The sequence below is a fragment of the Thermomyces lanuginosus genome (assembly GCF_041956635.1).
Source record: "Thermomyces lanuginosus strain ATCC 200065 unplaced genomic scaffold VTN49scaffold_40, whole genome shotgun sequence".
NCBI classification, from domain to species: domain Eukaryota; kingdom Fungi; phylum Ascomycota; class Eurotiomycetes; order Eurotiales; family Trichocomaceae; genus Thermomyces; species Thermomyces lanuginosus.
Genome location: NW_027192374.1, coordinates 903,478 through 920,788, shown reverse-complemented (window position 1 = coordinate 920,788; position 17,311 = coordinate 903,478). Strand labels below are relative to the sequence as shown.

General features: G+C 50.3%; 7 protein-coding genes across 7 annotated transcripts; 4 read left to right on the top strand and 3 right to left on the bottom strand.

The window, feature by feature from the left end:
- Positions 1 to 336: 336 nt before the first annotated feature.
- Positions 337 to 2,967, bottom strand: VTN49DRAFT_6323 (uncharacterized protein; the record flags this gene model as incomplete). Its single annotated transcript, XM_069414479.1, has 4 exons — positions 337 to 1,265; positions 1,315 to 2,512; positions 2,570 to 2,734; positions 2,800 to 2,967. 4 exons carry the CDS (start codon positions 2,965 to 2,967, stop codon positions 337 to 339), a joined length of 2,460 nt encoding a protein of 819 aa, XP_069265721.1.
- A 463-nt stretch (positions 2,968 to 3,430) lies between these two features.
- VTN49DRAFT_6322 (uncharacterized protein) lies at positions 3,431 to 8,114 on the bottom strand (the record flags this gene model as incomplete). The annotated part of the gene is made up of 3 exons (XM_069414478.1): positions 3,431 to 3,514; positions 3,562 to 7,843; positions 7,897 to 8,114. The coding sequence occupies 3 exons, from the start codon at positions 8,112 to 8,114 to the stop codon at positions 3,431 to 3,433; spliced, it is 4,584 nt and encodes a 1,527-aa protein (XP_069265720.1).
- Positions 8,115 to 8,676: 562 nt separating this feature from the next.
- Positions 8,677 to 10,038, bottom strand: VTN49DRAFT_6321 (uncharacterized protein; the record flags this gene model as incomplete). The annotated part of the gene is made up of 3 exons (XM_069414477.1): positions 8,677 to 8,729; positions 8,783 to 9,918; positions 9,971 to 10,038. The coding sequence occupies 3 exons, from the start codon at positions 10,036 to 10,038 to the stop codon at positions 8,677 to 8,679; spliced, it is 1,257 nt and encodes a 418-aa protein (XP_069265719.1).
- Positions 10,039 to 10,820: 782 nt separating this feature from the next.
- VTN49DRAFT_6320 (uncharacterized protein) lies at positions 10,821 to 11,388 on the top strand (the record flags this gene model as incomplete). The annotated part of the gene is made up of 2 exons (XM_069414476.1): positions 10,821 to 10,823; positions 10,873 to 11,388. The coding sequence occupies 2 exons, from the start codon at positions 10,821 to 10,823 to the stop codon at positions 11,386 to 11,388; spliced, it is 519 nt and encodes a 172-aa protein (XP_069265718.1).
- Positions 11,389 to 11,794: 406 nt separating this feature from the next.
- VTN49DRAFT_6319 (uncharacterized protein) lies at positions 11,795 to 13,326 on the top strand (the record flags this gene model as incomplete). Its single annotated transcript, XM_069414474.1, has 3 exons — positions 11,795 to 12,026; positions 12,086 to 12,299; positions 12,357 to 13,326. The coding sequence occupies 3 exons, from the start codon at positions 11,795 to 11,797 to the stop codon at positions 13,324 to 13,326; spliced, it is 1,416 nt and encodes a 471-aa protein (XP_069265717.1).
- A 567-nt stretch (positions 13,327 to 13,893) lies between these two features.
- VTN49DRAFT_6318 (uncharacterized protein) lies at positions 13,894 to 15,326 on the top strand (the record flags this gene model as incomplete). The annotated part of the gene is made up of 3 exons (XM_069414473.1): positions 13,894 to 14,155; positions 14,211 to 14,704; positions 14,763 to 15,326. The coding sequence occupies 3 exons, from the start codon at positions 13,894 to 13,896 to the stop codon at positions 15,324 to 15,326; spliced, it is 1,320 nt and encodes a 439-aa protein (XP_069265716.1).
- Positions 15,327 to 16,033: 707 nt separating this feature from the next.
- On the top strand, positions 16,034 to 16,903 carry VTN49DRAFT_6317 (uncharacterized protein; the record flags this gene model as incomplete). Its single annotated transcript, XM_069414472.1, has 1 exon — positions 16,034 to 16,903. One exon carries the CDS (start codon positions 16,034 to 16,036, stop codon positions 16,901 to 16,903), a length of 870 nt encoding a protein of 289 aa, XP_069265715.1.
- Positions 16,904 to 17,311: the final 408 nt, after the last annotated feature.

The window sequence follows — 17,311 nt, the reverse complement described above, 5'->3', positions numbered from 1 at the left end:
GAGGAGGAATCAAAAAAGCAAGGTCTTTGTCTCCTTTCTATCTTGAAGCTGTACTAGAATTGTACTTCTGCATGTAAGCCGTTTTCAGTAGTCGGTCTCTTCTTTTTATGACGGCAGTTGGGTGTGTTGACTCTTGCACCGCTGCAAACCGCCTCAAGTCTGTGAGAGCTATGTATTGCTCATGTAGATCATTTGACATTAAATTTAGGATCATGATTACATGCACCATATTCTAACAATACAATCTGGACAGCTATGTACACAACCATCATCAACTCGAGCGTAATGCATGTCGGCCGTGAACTTTAACATCATTGATCGTGGGCGGAGGATTGATCAAGAAGGAATCCATGCTCCATCCAAGGGTAGAACCAAACTTGGATTGACATATTTGCGGAGCCGCAACCTGGATTCTCCTCGTCCGAGAGAGAGTGATAGAGCATCCCGATCCAGCCCTGGCGGGGGCGATAGCGAACCCGGACTGAATGGGGAATCTGAATCTTCGCTGCGTCTGTTCTGATCGATGCTTCGCAGCGCGATGAACTTCGTCAGAGGCTCGTATGTCCTTGCGAAGAAGTACGTGAACCAGACGGTAGCTCCCAGCAATGGCACCAGCAGTACCGATCGAGTAATGGACTGTCGCAGTGCGAGGACTCCGATCATCGCTAGCTGAAACACGAACAGCCCGATGAACACCCAATTGCAGATCATCGGCCATGCGCGCCCTGTCGAGTGTTGCTGGTGGTCCATAGCGTAGAGAAGCTGATACTTGTAAATGAGGTTTCCGATCGAAAAGTAGACCAGACCGCAGAAGCAGATCAGCCATGAACTGGGAAACACGCTGTACACAACGCAAATGATGAATATCAGAATCGTTTGAGGGATCGACAAGCCGTAGCTGAATGTTGGCGGCTTTACCAACGAGGCATACTCGCGCGGAGTGCGTGCCTTGACTAAATGTATTGGGTACATCGCCAGACTCCCAAACTCAAGCAGCCGGAATGGCAACAGCCCCAGTCCCTGGAAGATGATGAAATTGATGTAGAACTGGGAGAATCCCTCCAGAGACGTCGCCAGGGCAAATGCAATCGTCGTGGCATCTTTGAATGCATCGCGCAAATGTTGCCAGAATCCGTAGAAATTGGTCGCCGAGCCAAAGACCGTAAACACCAGAAACAGGTTAAAGAACGTGAAAAAAAAGTTCTTCGAAATCACAGACAGCTCGACGTCTCCTCGCGACGTCATGCCCTGAAGGGTTGACAACCCTAAACCAAGTCAGTTTGAATGAACAGAATGCATCAGGGACTAACGTACAATTGTACAAATATGGCACCGAGACCGTCATCAGGGAAAGTGTCACGGTTGGAAGGACACTCTGCACTAGCGATTGGAAAAGGGGATGACGGGACAAGGCATCAGCCAATCCAGGGACTGCTTTGCGCAGGGTCTCGGGCTGCAGTAAATAGGCGAGCGGAATCAGCAGCACCGACCAGAAGATTGTCAGGAAGCCAATGATCGCTGTGATTGACCACGATTGTATCATGCGCCGCGTCCGCGATAGGTATGTATTCTTCCACACCACGTCTCCCGGTGCTGGGGCCGGAGTTGCCAACAGCTGCATTGGGTGCGGATCCACAATCGTCTGCACTAACATTTGGCAAGCATAGATCGACTCCATTGTGACAAAGGCCAGCGCCGTTGGCGGATACTCCTTTCGCCGCGCTGCTTCGATCTTCTCATCAATCCGTCGCAGTTTCTCTTCATAGTAATCAATGGCATCAATCGAGCGGCACCGCAGCTTCAACGGACCATACCATATCCACTTACGCGGCCGACCTTCTTCCGGCGATCTGGCTCGAACTCGCCCGTCCTCACTGCCCAGTAGATGAGAGTTCTCCGTTGCAGTCTCAGACGTCACGCTCGCCCGCCGTCTTGATGCTCGCCGTAGAGGGAGCGCACCGTCGTCTCGATGTCGCCTTTGATACCGGACATATTTTGCCCAAGCGCGTTCCAGATTCTTCAAAATCTCCATCCGTTCATCCACCAACTTGTCCAATTCTTGCCAGCATCTGCACAATGTAACGCTTTCCACCTTGCCAATGCTCAGTCCTTCAATGAATTCCTTGATCTTGTCTTCAGACCGCATTTCCGGTGGAATGCCAGACAGTCGAATTGTCCTGTCTGTCGTGGACGTCTGACTGCCCAGATATTCCTGGCGGGTGAAGATAATCTTGTTCGTTTCTTGCAGCAGCAGATAGACCGCAATCCCCGTGAAGACATACGGAAAGACAACGTAAATCCAGAGATAAGTTGGATCCGACTTGAGCTTTCCTTTCCCGGTGTAGATCCAGCCCTGTGTCAGCACCTGGCCGTCGTCGTCGTCATCGTCATCGTCCCATCCTGGAATTCCCGATTTGCCTGCATAACGAAGATGCAACGGAAGGATTATAGCGACCGTAAATACAAATATTGAGGAAAGGAACTTGAGTGCGAACTTGAAAAAGGACAAGAACTGCCGCCATATACTTAGCGGAGAGCGTAAACACATCGTTTACGCAGAAAAACTCACCACATAAGCGTCCAAGCCCGCCGACGCCAGAACTTGCTCATCTGTGATCCTGTACAGAACTGGAATCCACCCTAGGAGACTATCCGGCAACTCTGGGAGTGTACTGGCAGCGTCGCGACGCTTTCTTCGGGCAGCATAGAGTTCTGTCCATTTCGGTCTGAGAATCTGCGGCCATCAGTCAATACTAACCTGCACGGCGATCATAAAGGCCAAAGACGGGGTCAACGCACGCAAAACGCGAAGAAAGCACTCAGACCAATCGATGCGCTGATCACACACTGCGTGTAAATATCACGCTGATTCCGCGTCTGTCGACCCCAGAATCCTGGAATGTCTGTGTCATTATTGCCTGCGGTAGGTGTGGCTGCGAGGACGGTTGCGCTCCCCAAGGTCGACATTTGCCTCGCCGTACCGTCAAGGAGTGACGTTAACGTGACATGGGTCGAGTATGAATAAATTCTAAACCGCGCACAAAAGTAGACCAGCTACTATGGGCAACGAAAAAAAAAAGATTAAAACAGACCCAAACTATCGCTGGACCTCGCTCTTTCGTCTGTTTTGATCTTGAGACTGGATTTCGGCTTGTGACGCGCTTCCATACCCTACGCTAACCAGATTAAGCTAGCGGATTTCGGGCGAAGCCTTGGGTGGCTGCCGATCCGATTCATCCGCTCTCCCTCCATCATGCACCGTAGCACCAGCAATACTGAGGACGATTTTTTGATGAAAGAACGATCCATTGGACGAATTCAGACCCTAAAGGCGAAACTCAAGTAAATGACAAGAGGGAAAAAGACAATGACACTGGTTTGACTTTGTATGAGGAATATGCTAGTAATACAGTATGCTCGTGTCGGATCGTCATTCTGCAGACTCTAGGGATATTTTCGATGCATCATGATACACGTCTAAGATGCATGCAGCGGACCATGCCTGCGTTGGTGACTACTACCGTTAGCAGAGTTTCTAAAACGCTGCTTTCAGAAACGTACCGAATCCGCACAGAAAGAACCACTCCGGTTCGTGAGTTCAGTAAGTCCCTTCCATGGGCTATTTCTCAGCGCTTCTTTGCATCCTAGCAACCGTTTTGTAATGTGCTGGATTGTCTCGGTGCGTTCGCCAGCAGTATGACGCCGGGAAAGATCGAAGTGAAGCAATGCACGGAGGAAATATCCACGCGGCCATAGCCACTCTGGTCCCTGATGATAATTCCGTCCTTTGGCGGTTGCAAAATCAGTCGAATCCTCCGAGTTGTTGTAGTCCGGGCGATAGTTGAGATCTGCCGGATCAAGGGTGGCCATGCCCGTCGGTCCCAACAGGATGGAATCACAAATTGCAAGAGCTTGAAGTGCGCGTGATGGCGTGAATAATTCCGGAGCAACGGTCATAGCAATGGGAAAATTTGGTCGCAACTGGTAGTCTTCGTATGGTTTGCCGGATTTGTAGAGATCCTTGTAGATTCCGCGGCGGTGGACAATTGACGAATCTATGTCGTGTTGTGCATCATCGCCTGGATTGATTGGCACGTAGAAACATCGTTCGAAATTTTGTCGAATTTTCGATGCCCAATCATTGAAAGAGATTGAGCGGCCATCTTCGAGCTTCACTCCGTCATATTCATAGTGACCAGCTGCATGCAGCTTCGTCACCCACGTCAATGAGCTATAAAGAAGCCCTATAATCTCAACGGCGGCACCATCCCGCGGTGTGCCCGGCACTCCCTTATTACCTGCTTTTTCACTTTCGCCCATCTTGTCCATCCAAGTACCACAGTTGAATTGGTTGCCACCAAACACGAATCCCGTTTCCCAATCAACCCGAATGTCGATTTGGAACCCTTCGGACTTCATCTGCATGTCAAGTTGTGGTCCTGCATTGTGTTCTCGGAAGCTGATGCCTGACGCATGCCGCTGCAAAATCTCTTGTATAATCTCTTTGATCGTTGAGACATTGGAATAAGCCCTCGGGTCGCCGAGCGCAATCCATGTGTCATCGTAAGGTAAAAACCTTCTAGGAACCTTTTCGTCTAATAGCTCCAGTCCTTTCGGGGCCATCTGCGTATAGTCTTGTATCGCTTGAAGAAAGAACCATACTGAATCGCGAGAATTGTATCTTGGAAGCTTCCCGCTGCTCAGAAGGTTTGGTATCAGACCATGCTTGAGAACACTTGCGAAGGCGAGGATATGTTCCTTGGCTTCACTGAATCGACGGGTGCAAAGCAGAAGACCACGGAGTGAGATAAATACGTCACGTCCCCAACAACGTGCCCAGTCCACAGAAAAATGGGGAAGACCGGCAGCAAGGCATGGGACAGTTCGGTCGGGCCACAACGATGCTGATGGCACCGGGCCAACCTGCTGCACGCTCACCATGGCGAGATGTTGAGTGAACTGCAGCCCGCGCTGGATATCATCACCGAGTAGCTCGATTCCACGCCGCCATGCTGCCATGTACGCAGTCTGAACAATGATAGCAAAGTACCGTGGAAGGAGAAAACTCGGTAGACTGCGAACTGCATCGAAGCGTTCTTTCAGCCAGTTCGTTGCTGCTTGAAGTGGAGAGTTTGCTTCGTGCTGACACTTCCTCTGCATGCGGCCGACGATGTAGTCCAACGCCCACTGTCCCTGACGTAAGTTATCGCAAAGCGGGTGGCCAAGGTTGTTATAGAAGATGATGTCCTCAAGGACACTCCACCAACCCTGTAGACCAGCATAAACAAGTGGACCGTATTTGGGAATGACGTAGACTCCGTCTGCACCGCCAGAGGCATCCCGTTCTTCTGCTTCGCAGCGATAGAGGACGAAATTGAGGTCGATCAAACTCAGTGCACCGAATGCCTTCTCAGCATCCTGCGTGATGAACTCATCAAGGTGTTCTGAGGGCACGACTTGCTCAACCCAAGTTTCAAACAATGAGATTGACCCCTTCTTCAGCGAGTCAAGAATGGTTATCGTCGTATTCTGACCATCAAAATCAATCCTGGCGCCGTCAATTTCGATCACCTGACTGCGAAGACCTCGTAGAAATTCCTTGTCGTTCAGTATCGCATCTCGATGTTCTTGGTCCGCTTCTACCTCCAAAATCCAGCTTCCGAGCTGCTTTGCATGTGTCCCGGCGAGATGAATTGGTTTCAGGATGCCATTTTCATCCCCATTTCCTGGAAAGGCCGTGTGGGCTACCAAGAAGATGCCTCGTCTGGTCATTGGATGTACTCTGTGCACTGTAATATACTCCCCTTCATGGTGGATATATGTCTCATCATATCCTTCGATGCCCATTTGTGTGTGAAGACGGTTGAGTAATTTCTTGACGTTTCCAATGCCTAATCTTCCAGGTCCGGTTTCGTTGGGATCAGCTTTTGAATATTCCAATGAGTAGAGCCGGGTCTCCGTGACGATGTCCACCACCTTGGGATAAATCTCATCGTAGCCTATGACGCTTCCAGTTGCCGAGGCACACATTGCTACCAGAGCGGCGTTGGGAAGAGTGTCGCGAGCGTCCCGTTTTTGAGCTGGGACCTGGTTGTCATGAGTACAATCCATGAACAAGGCCGGAACAGGGGTCTGTCTGAAATAAAGTATCCTTTCATTGCTTCTGGCTGTCTGCAACAATGATCCTTTTGGGTGATCCAAGCGGAAGCTGCCTATAGGACGGCCCCCATGGCGATGCACAAGACGGCTTAGTTCCTGAGTGCTCCATGCCTGCATGGCCTCCCGAATCAAGGCAGTGATACCCAAGCGTTGAACAAAGACATAATCTGTGTCTTCACATCCAGTAAATAGTTCCGCAAATATAACCAGATTTGGCCGAACCGTCCGTGCCTGATCGAGCAGATATTCAGCCACGACCAATGGTGTTGAATGACAATTGTCAATTCGAAAACCCGTAAAGTACTTCGCCATTAAACGGGTATATCGAGCCATATAATCCCAAAGCCACGGGTTCTCTTGTGGTGACGACCCATAGCGGAGCTTGACACAATCTCCCCATACGATAATTTCACGTCTCAGGTACGCTCTCGTGTCTGGTCCGGCATTGTCTGTCATAGCGTCTGCGTTCCACCTCCAACCATTGTTTACCAGTGCAAGCATCTTTGGGTCGTGCTTCCTCGTCGTTTCGTTGATTGGCAGGCGAGTGAAGTACGTCTCCACGAGCGGGCTCGTCTTGGTGACAGGGCCGAGCTTGGGACCATGGTCGTCGATCCGCAGATATTTGATGCGGTGAAACAGCTGTTCTTGGATCACATTCACCTCGGAATCAAACTCCTTGTAAAAAGGAACATTGATTTCGTCGAGGATACGCTTCAGCTCTTCCTCAACACAAACAATTTTAGACCCGTCATATGTGCCAAACAACGAATATAATAAGCGCCAGCCGATGTCCTCATCCACGCTCCTAGCAAATCGCCCGAGAATGCGAGTCGAGTTTCTGAGACCGTTCTGGCGGATGAAATCCGCTTTTTCTTTCAGTGTCCACGTCCTCGCGTCTGGGATCGAGTCCTCCACAGAAGAAGGATGGGCCTTCCACGCTGCAATGATTCTTTGGATATCACTCTCAATATTGATCACGTAATACTCCCAAAGCCGAATAGCATCGATGACATGCGGTCGCACGCCATTGATAACCATTTGAAGATCGTCAACAGTGTTGAATTCAATGGGCAGGCCGAGAGTTTCCAATTTCTCGCCGTACTCCAGCAGAGCTGTATCCAACTCGAGTGCAGCTTCCAGCCATGGCGCCGTTGCAACGCTATATCCTGCTTCTGGATGCTCTTCTAGCCATTTACTATTGTTAGCGGTATGGTTCCAGACCACATCCGTCAAGGCAAGCAGCCCATATTCCTTTTCCATTCGGCGAGTGAGTTCCTCAATGTCTTTTTCCCCATTTGGGAAGATGTCTTTGTCAAACTGTAGTTGATCGTATACGCTATATGGTGAATTCGAGTCCCCTCGCATCGTCAAGGGAGTGAAATGAACCATATTATAGTGCCGCTGCGAGATACTCCGCAGATGCTGGTTCCAATCCGTTGGATAGTTGCCCATGAATTTCGAAACAACGGAAAACAGAGACAGTGCATTGATTGGTATGCTCTGCCCTTGAAGGGTCAAAGCGGGCATGACATCTATGTAGTGATATGGAGTACATCGCTGTTCCGGCGAGGTACGCGATGAAACCGAGAATTCTGGGACAGACGAGTATGTGACATAGAACGCAAATGCTCCTGCCTGGGTGATAGGAACATCGATCTGGTTATCTCTGAAACCGGGTTGCAGGCTGTACCAAATTTATGAATGCATGCCACGCACAAGATGGTAGTCCCAACTGACCTGAATCGCCTGAACTTCTGACGGTCAAAGCCATTGTCACTCTCGGGAATGTTCACCCACAGACTGCCTTCGTGACATATCAAACTGGTTCCCTCGATTAGGAAACGCAGGACATAAGGAGGAGCCGTCGGAGGGGGCAAATTGATATAGCGACCAGGAATATCGGGCGAGCCATCATCTTTCAGCGGGAGCAGATACACTTGACGTGACTCTGCCATGTTCGAATGGTGACAATGGACAAAAAGTAGCGAAACAGAACGAATAGTGCCCACATCTAAAATCGAGAATTGGGCACACGGGGTGCTCAATTGCAGTGCTTATCTAAGAGCTGGTCTGGAACCAGGCAGGGTCTCGACAAAGAACCAAGGGTGGTTCGTCACATGACAATGATGTCATCGGATGGATCGAACAGATCTGATAAGAAACCTGTTGTGCCGGTTTTGTTGGGGCTATGATCATTAGTCAACAGAAGGCCTGGTATTGGAAGTAATAAGCCCCAGGGAACGCATCGCAGTAGTTCGATTACATGCTTTCCAAGCCAGTATTGTCCGTCCTACCCCAGGCACCCAGGTATGAATCTGCAAAGGGCCTACGGCAATCGCAAACGTTGAAACGATTGGTTACATCAGCTGCTGTCATGTGAATGCACAAATTAATTCCCGAAATCATACTCCATTCCCAGATCTATACATAAGGTCTATATTGACACAAATGTATTACTGTATCATGCTAGCTCAGAATCCTCCGATCAGACCAACTCCGCAAGCAAGCCGTGTTGTCTCACTCAATGAACCGAGGAATGTCCTCAACCTTCATCTTACCCTCCAAAACACCTGTACCGTGGTCAGCTTGGAAGTTGGACACCATGTGTGAGGGCAGGACTTACGGTGCACAGCCGTGAACAGAGGATACTCGTGTTCGACGCCCTCCTTCTTCAAGAATTTATTCACTTCATAGGCAGTCAACGTGCCCTGCAATTTCTGGCCATTCAGTTCTTGCTTCTCGATCTCCTCGATCGGAGCACCGCGTTCGACACTCAGCTTCGCGCAACGGTAGTTACGCCCGCCGCTGCAGCTGGTGATCAAATCGGCAACTCCGGCACTTTCTTCCGTGAAAGTTTTAGTGTCGATGGTGTTTCCGAAGAATTGTTTCCCAAATTTCACCATTTCTAATAGACCAACACGCATGATAGCCGCCTTGGCATTGTCTCCCCAGCCAATGCCGTCGATGAAGCCGGCGGCCACGGCGACGATATTCTTGAGCGCACCACCCAATGCCACACCAGCAACATCATTAACTACTCGAACATGAAAGTAGGGTCGGTGGAACAGAGTCCTCAACAGGGCATGATCGATGGGCGGGTAGTCGCTCGGCAATGGGCGCAACTTCACTCCGGAGAAGTTCCCAGAGATATCCTTATGATCGAACGAGACATCCTCCACCGGTGACATTCTGGGAGATCCCTGTGCCGGTGTCGGGGCCTTGGAGTCCATGAAAGGGGGATTATAGCCGATGGTAGTCTCGCACCAGAGTTCTTTCGCAACTTCAGAAGCAATGTTGGCGCCTGATAGGGCACCGCAATAGATGCCGAGTTTCTTGGAAATGGTTTCCGAAAATAGACTAATACCGTTTTCGCCGACATCGACACCTTTGATGCAGGAAATTCCCCGAGCATACGGCAGGACCTTGCCTTGCAGCTGGTCACATATGCGGATGATGAATTGGTGAGGCACATTGAAGATAATTATGGTCGCATCTCGAACGGACTCCTCCAGTGAGGGGTTGGCGTGCAGATTCTTGGGCAGCGAGATACCAGGCAGATACTTGATGTTCTCGTTGAATTTGTTGATGATCTCCGTGAGGTTTTGCGGTCCATTGCAGAGCGGATCTTGTGGGTTGTAGTGCTTCGACGTCTGGGGCACTTCCACTTTCTCTTCAAACACCCACATTTCGACCTGTTCTTCAAAGAGATGGTTTTTCTCCGCTGCATTTTCGGCGACGATCTTCGCAATTGCCGTTCCCCTATTGTATGTCAACCCACGGTAGCTAAAAACATGCTACTTCATCCACATACCAATTACCAGATCCAACTACGGTCACCTTATGCTTGAGCTTATTTCCATTGATCATTAGAGGCGCCATTTTCTCGTGAACTTTGAGAGGTTTTTGGGAGAAGGAAGCGCAGGAACCACTCTTTGGAGTCGATGCGAAGTAGGAGACACTCTTATTGACCTGTGTTGGTGACCGGGAACAGGATGATAAGCGGCCGACCAGGGAGGTAGGGGTGGCTAGGAATCGCTGGAAGATTAACCGGTGGCGACGAGGACTAGGAACAGAGATCCGCGTATAAAACGATGAAAGCAACAGAGAGTTCATACAACAACCGTGGCAAGTTTATCTGACGCAACGGCAATTAGATCAGTGTGATTCAAGGGCCGGACACGCCAACAGTGGTGGCTCTTGCAGTGCAAATGGTACAGATGCCCGGATCCTTGCCCAGTCCTCACGTCACAGGTGTAATAATTTGTCTGGGCTGAGACGCAGGCAATCAGGGAAGTTCAGAAGATCTTGGGACCTTGAAGAAAACTGGCCCCGGCCCCGCCGGAGGGATCAAGGGGTTGTCCCAACTTTCTAGAATAGGTTAGAGGTTGGCTCTGAAAGGCACGGAGGGCTCACCAGCGAGCCAATGATGTGTTGATCTTTCCAGACTTTGGAACTGTTAAAGTTCCGAGTGATCGCCATATCGAGTTACCGTGCCTACCTATCACAGTCTAGTGTGTGCAGATCCGAGAATTACACGTGATCCGAGAGCAAAGAGCATGTGATTGGAGGAGCTTGGGCCAAAATGATCATGTTTTCTGTTCCTTGACCTGTGCCATGAATCGGATACTACTGTAGTACGCTTGCATTCCATACGGATCGCAATGGTGAGTTTAAATTTAAAGAATCTCTTTCAGGCACTAACGAATATTCCAGGCCCCTGCCCCTCCCGACAAACGTACCAAGGAACCGAAGCAAAGCACAGGCCACCGAGCGACTGTGCCCACGAAAGATACGGGCTTCGGAGATGAATTTCGCACAACGAAGAAAGACAAGCGCCTGATCAAGCACTCTTCCTTTTTAGCAAAGGTTGAGAAGTCATATAAGAAGACACCTAAACGACGGCGGCCGTCAAAAAAGTTGGCCACGAAACTTGATTCACTATGGGACGCTCTTCCAGAGGCGGGCACGGACAAGCAGGATTCTAATGACCAAGCCAATATTATCAAGCATCAGACACTGAAGCATAGTCGAGGTGCAATGAAGCGGAAAGAAAAAATTGAGAGACTCGAGCGGGATCGGTTCGCGAAGAATCTGGCTCAGTTGGCCAGCGCGCAGCCCAGTACTACGGACACAACGTCCGTGTCGAACCGTTGGGCAGCTTTAAGGGGTTTTATTTCCCAGACTATGGACCAGCAAGAGTCATTTAAGCAATCTAATAAAAGTACGTGAAAGCTTTTTCACTTTCCCACTCGAGTCTGTCCCAGTTGGGACTGTCTAGAAGCCTTTCATGCATAGCTCCTCCCATTCCGATACCGAACTAGAGCTTCTTCGTCCATGATAATTGCTTCATCTTCGACGTTCATCATCATCTTGCATCGCCAGAGGAACTTCATTTAATACGTTGTGGTCAACTTTGGGAAGCAATGCAGTTTTCGAGCTTGAAGAGAAGAATTCGTTCACTTCCTTATCATCACGTGACTAATCAAAAACTGTTCTGGATTTTTGAGGGGTACAAGAGGTTGTTCTGAGAAGATTGGTAGGGTAGGATAGTAGTATTTTTCTTGCGATTTTTCGCCACGGAGTACACATGAGATGGTGATCACCGGCACAACATCTCTCGAAATAATCAGTGGAAATGGACGATATCGAATCGAAATGCGCTTCTCTTCGTGCCCAGATCGCAGCTACCGAAGCGCAGCTTGCAGCGCTACGGCAAGAATTGGACGCAGCTGAGAAAGCGGCGTCGGCAAATGGGGCAACACATAAAAAGTCGGGGCAGCGTGGTCCGCAGCGAAAATGGCCGTTACTGGGGGAAGAGTACAGGCGGTACGGTCGGCAGATGATCGTCCCGCAGGTTGGCTTGGAAGGTAAGTGAAGTTCAACTGCTTTATGAGCATCTTCAGATGTTAATAGCGAGCCACTGCAGGACAGTTAAAGATTCGCTCTTCATCTGTCCTTCTCGTCGGTGCCGGTGGTCTAGGATGCCCGGCCGCAGTCTATCTAGCAGGAGCTGGCGTGGGGAAGTTGGGAATGGTTGATGACGATGCGGTCGATTCTTCAAACCTCCATCGCCAGGTTCTTCATAGAACCCAAAACGTTGGGAAGCTAAAGGTGGACAGTGCAATTGAATATCTAAAGGAGTATGTAGTGTCCATGCACCAGGATTACGGCCGGCACTAATATTCAACGTCCTGTAGGTTGAATCCCCATCCTGAGTACGTCGCCCACAGAGAACGCCTATCGCCCCAGAATGCGCCGATGATATTCAAGGACTACGATGTCATACTCGATTGTACAGACAATCCCGCCACCCGTTACCTGATTTCGGACACAGCCGTGTTGTTGAATAAACCACTCGTTTCGGCATCCGCCTTGCGAACCGAGGGCCAGCTAGTTGTATTGAACTATCCTGCAAAGCCCCCTGGGGATGCGACCGGTGGCCCTTGTTATCGATGTGTCTTTCCTGTACCACCCCCTGCTGATAGCGTCGTCAGCTGCGCCGACGGGGGAATTCTGGGCCCTGTAGTGGGAATCATGGGGGTCCTACAGGCACTTGAAACCATTAAGGTTATCACCGGATCTGTGCCGAATCCTAACAGTCCTTCATTGCATATTTTTTCTGCATATGCTCCGACTCCGTGGCGTACAATTCGTCTCCGATCACGACGAGCCAATTGCGCCGTATGTTCCTCTAACGCCACTATCACGCTGGATACCCTCCGCACCGGTTCAACCGACTATGTTCAATTTTGTGGAACGGCAAATGCGAGTCAAGTTCTGTCGCCAATTGAACGGATCTCAGCGGACGAATACCAATCATGTTGCGAATCTGCAGAGCCGCCGATTCTCATTGACGTGCGCGACGAGACGCAGTTCAATATTTGCAATCTAAATAATAGCATCAACATTCCTATCACGCGTATCTTGAACGAAACGCGAACAAACAGCGACAGCGATTCGTGGCCGTCATGGATGCCGCCTCCTGTTCTGTCGAGGCCCAACGATCCGATCTATGTTGTTTGTCGGCAAGGAAATGACTCGCAATTAGCAGTCCGGAAATTCAAAGAGATGGGCCTGGATCGAAACGGAGAGCGGTTTATTGGGGACATTCGTGGCGGATTAAAAGCGTGGAAAGCCGAAGTTGATCCTGACTGGCCGGAATATTGATCGGGTAAAACGGTAAAATGGCCGGGTAGGTTGGTAACAATCAATACAAGCTATATGTAAACGGGGTACCACGAAGACGTACGAGTATGCAGTGACATGCTACAAACTGTAGTTACTTGTTCGACCTGATCTGTCCCGATATTATTCGAGTGCAAAGTCCTCCGTGTTCAGAAAAGTCCTATGGGTCTTGGGCTATGGTAAGCATGCCCGCCCAATGTTGGGCTTCCACCTATTCACGAACGTCAATGATCGGATGTCGGTCCGAATTTCTGTACCTCGGTTTCCCGATACCCTCACGAACACCTGGATTCCCGTATCTAAGGGGGTCAAGGGTAAAAAAAGACACGGCGTTTGGAACCTCCCCGCTGATCGGAGAATCGCCGAGATGTTATCCCGCCCTCGGTCAATTGCGACGGCAGATGGAACTATTAAACACCTGTGCTGAGCTAACATACGAAGGCTTCTTTTGCTTCATAGATTTTGATCATCAAGTCATCTGTTGGTCCTTTTTCTAATTCTCATCACTTGACACCCTCCAGTGTTTGGAATTTTGTATAGTTGGCCATCATGACCGAAAAGCCAACGATTGGATTTGTCGGCCTTGGAGCCATGGGCTTCGGCATGGCCACTCACCTCGTCAAACAAGGCTACAAAGTGAAAGGATACGATATTTTTCCCAAGTCTGTGGAGCGATTCAAGGAAGCCGGTGGTATTCCGGCAACGTCACTCCGGGACTCTGCAGAGGGCACTCCTTACTACGTTTGCATGGTGGCATCGGCACCACAGGTCCAGGAAGTGCTCTTCAATGAGGAGACTGGCATTATCAACAGTACGTACATTCTGAATCAATGTCGAAATTCGAAACTAATTCTTTTCTTCGTCAGCTCTTCCTCAGGGCGCAACGTTCATCCTATGCTCTACCGTACCGTCCTCATACGCCCAATCTGTTGAGAAGGAATTGAGCGCTCGTGGTCGAGGAGATATTTTCTTCATTGACAGCCCAGTTTCCGGTGGCGCTAAGCGTGCGGCAGATGGTACGCTCTCGATCATGGCCGGCGCAACCGATGCAGCGTTGGAAAAAGGAAAGTTTCTGCTCCAGGAGATGTCAGATGCCTCGAAACTATATCTGGTTCCCGGCGGTATCGGAGCCGGAAGTAACATGAAGATGGTCCATCAGGTTTTGGCGGGAATTCACATTTTGGGAGCCAGCGAGGCAATGGGTTTCGCGGCCAGGCTAGGCCTCGATGCGCGGGCCGCTGCGGATGCCATTATTCAGTCGGATGCCTGGACGTGGATGCACGAGAACCGACTGCAGAGAATGCTTGAAGAGGATTGGAACCCTGGTGCTAGTGCATTGACGATCATCCTGAAGGATGTGGTATGTACTTTTTCGTGGGAGATCTTCCGAACTACTGTGATTGCTAATTGTCGAAAAGGGTATCATCACATCCACCGCACGCCTTCACAAATTCCCAGTTCCGCTCTCATCCACTGCCGAACAAACCTACCTCACCGGCCTTCTGTACGGCTGGGGTCCGCGCGACGACTCTGCCATGGTCCGCATGTACTACCCCGATCCTATCGCCAAAGTCCAATCATCTAAGTCCCCAGAGGAGGCAGCTGCGGATCTGGAGAAGGTTGTCAAGCTCATGACATACACCAACATCTGCGCGGCGGCCGAGGCGATTGCGTTCGCAAGATTTTTGAAGGTGGATACGAATCAGTTCTATGACCTCGTCGTCAATGCTGCGGGCGGCAGCAAGATCTTCCGCACCCTTGGGGACATTATGATCAAGGGAATTCCTAAGGGGCCCGCACCGGAGGGAACCCTTAGCATCGATCGCGTGATTGAGGAGCTGTCGGAAATTATCCAGAAAGGACGAGACTTGTACACGCCATTGAATCTTGCTACGGAAGCCCTGAACGTATTCTTGTTGGCCCAGAGGCAAGGTTGGGGAGCGGAGGCGAGTACAAGTGTGATCAGGGTGTGGGAGAATTAGCGACTACGGCCATGACAGATTAACGTTCCAATGTATTGCTAGTTGATGTCAATGCCAGTACATAGATTTCATGTTTTCTTGTGCAAACAAGCAGCTATGCTACTAAAGAACAACCTTCCTTCGATCCTGCCGAGATGTGACATCCGCTGACTTAGAGCCTTTGCGCTGGTGGTGTTCTGGCATCGGTGTTGGTCAGACATCTCGGACAAGTGTTCTCCGGACACTGCGCCATCTGTCCGTAGTTTCTCTGCTTTGAGTCTTTGACCCTTTGGCGCCGCCCAACCTATAATGCACATCGCCAGCCGCGAACAAATCGATCAACTGCTCTTTCTCACTTGTTTGCCCATTAGCAATGATCTAAAAAGCACAGAGCCCATTGATATTCTGTCGGCTACGATGTTTTGCTCCCGCGGAACGGTAAATTGTATGACGCAAGAACTCCGATGATAAAGCGGCGACCCCTCCATCGCCCCTTATCGGCTCATCTTGGCACCCCACGTCTTGAACCCCTTCGGACCAACTCCGAGCCCGGCGGCCACTCCGAGAATCTCTGCAAGCTGCGAATAGCCTATTTATTGTCCAGAGACGATGAATTCGTAGATAAATCTGACGCATCATTCTTTTTGACTCAACAGTTTAAACTAGACATTTGATTCTTCCAGCTGTTCAATTGTTTCCGTGTGCAGCCTCAGCAGCACTTGTTCAAGATGCCGACTCATCCCAAGCTCGCCAACAATCGCGCCCTCGCAATCCTCAATAAGGCGGCCGCTGAAGGGTATGGCGTTCCCGGCATGTGCTGCTACAACCTCGAGGGTATCCTCGCCACAGTCCGAGCGGCGGAAGCAAAGAAGTCCCCGGCCATGATCCTCCTTTTCCCCTGGGCCGTCCACTATGCCGATGGGTTACTGGTGCACGCCGCAGCCGAGGCCGCGAAAAAGGCCAAAGTTCCCATTACCGTCCACATGGATCACGCGCAGACTCCAGAGATTGTCCGCTATGCGGCAGACCTCGGCGGGTTTGACAGTATCATGGTCGACATGAGTCACTACGAGAAGGAGGAGAACCTGGCCAAAACAAGAGAACTCACTGCCTACTGCCACGAACGTGGTATCGCCACGGAGGCCGAGCCCGGCCGTATTGAGGGAGGCGAGGACGGTGTTGCCGATACCGTCGATCTCGAAGGTCTCTTGACCACCCCGGAGGAGAGCCGCGAATTCGTGGACACTGGAATCGACTGGCTGGCACCAGCATTCGGAAACGTGCACGGCTCTTACGGACCTCGCGGCATTCAGCTCGAATACGACAGACTACAAAGCATTCACGAGGCTGTCGGAAAAGAAGTGCGCCTTGTCCTCCACGGCGCGGATCCCTTCACAAAGGAGATCTTCCAGAAGTGCATCGCCAACGGTGTCTCCAAGGTTAATATCAACAAAGTGATGAACGACGAATACACACGAGTGCAAAAGGAGCTGTCGGGCAAGGCGCCGTTGACAACCGTGTTGGAGGAAGCAACGAATGCCATGCAACGAGCAGTCGAACGTTGCATGGATATGTTGGGGTCGACAGGCAAGGCATGACGGATGGAATGAATGTGCATGTACTCCGTACTGCTATGATGTGTATTGTTAGTGCGCGTTGCATAGGAGAAAAGTCCTGAGATCTGTTATATACTTGCTTCATCTTGGTACTTGGCTACAAAGCCTACATGCACTCGCAGTATCATTTGCTACGGATCTTGTTCTGCCGTGACTGTAACTTACCACCTTGGATACGAGATTATGTAAATCGAACAGACGCACCTCGGTTCCTGGACCAAACGAAGCTGAAAGTGACCCAAATCATCGGGCAAGGTTGACTACTCGGAGATCCCCCTTTAAACCCAACCTTGAGGTAGGTTGATGCTCCGTACGATTAGCCTTCAATTGACGTAACTTACATATTGGGAAAGTTAGGCTAACGTAATTACGTGCATATGCGTCCATACG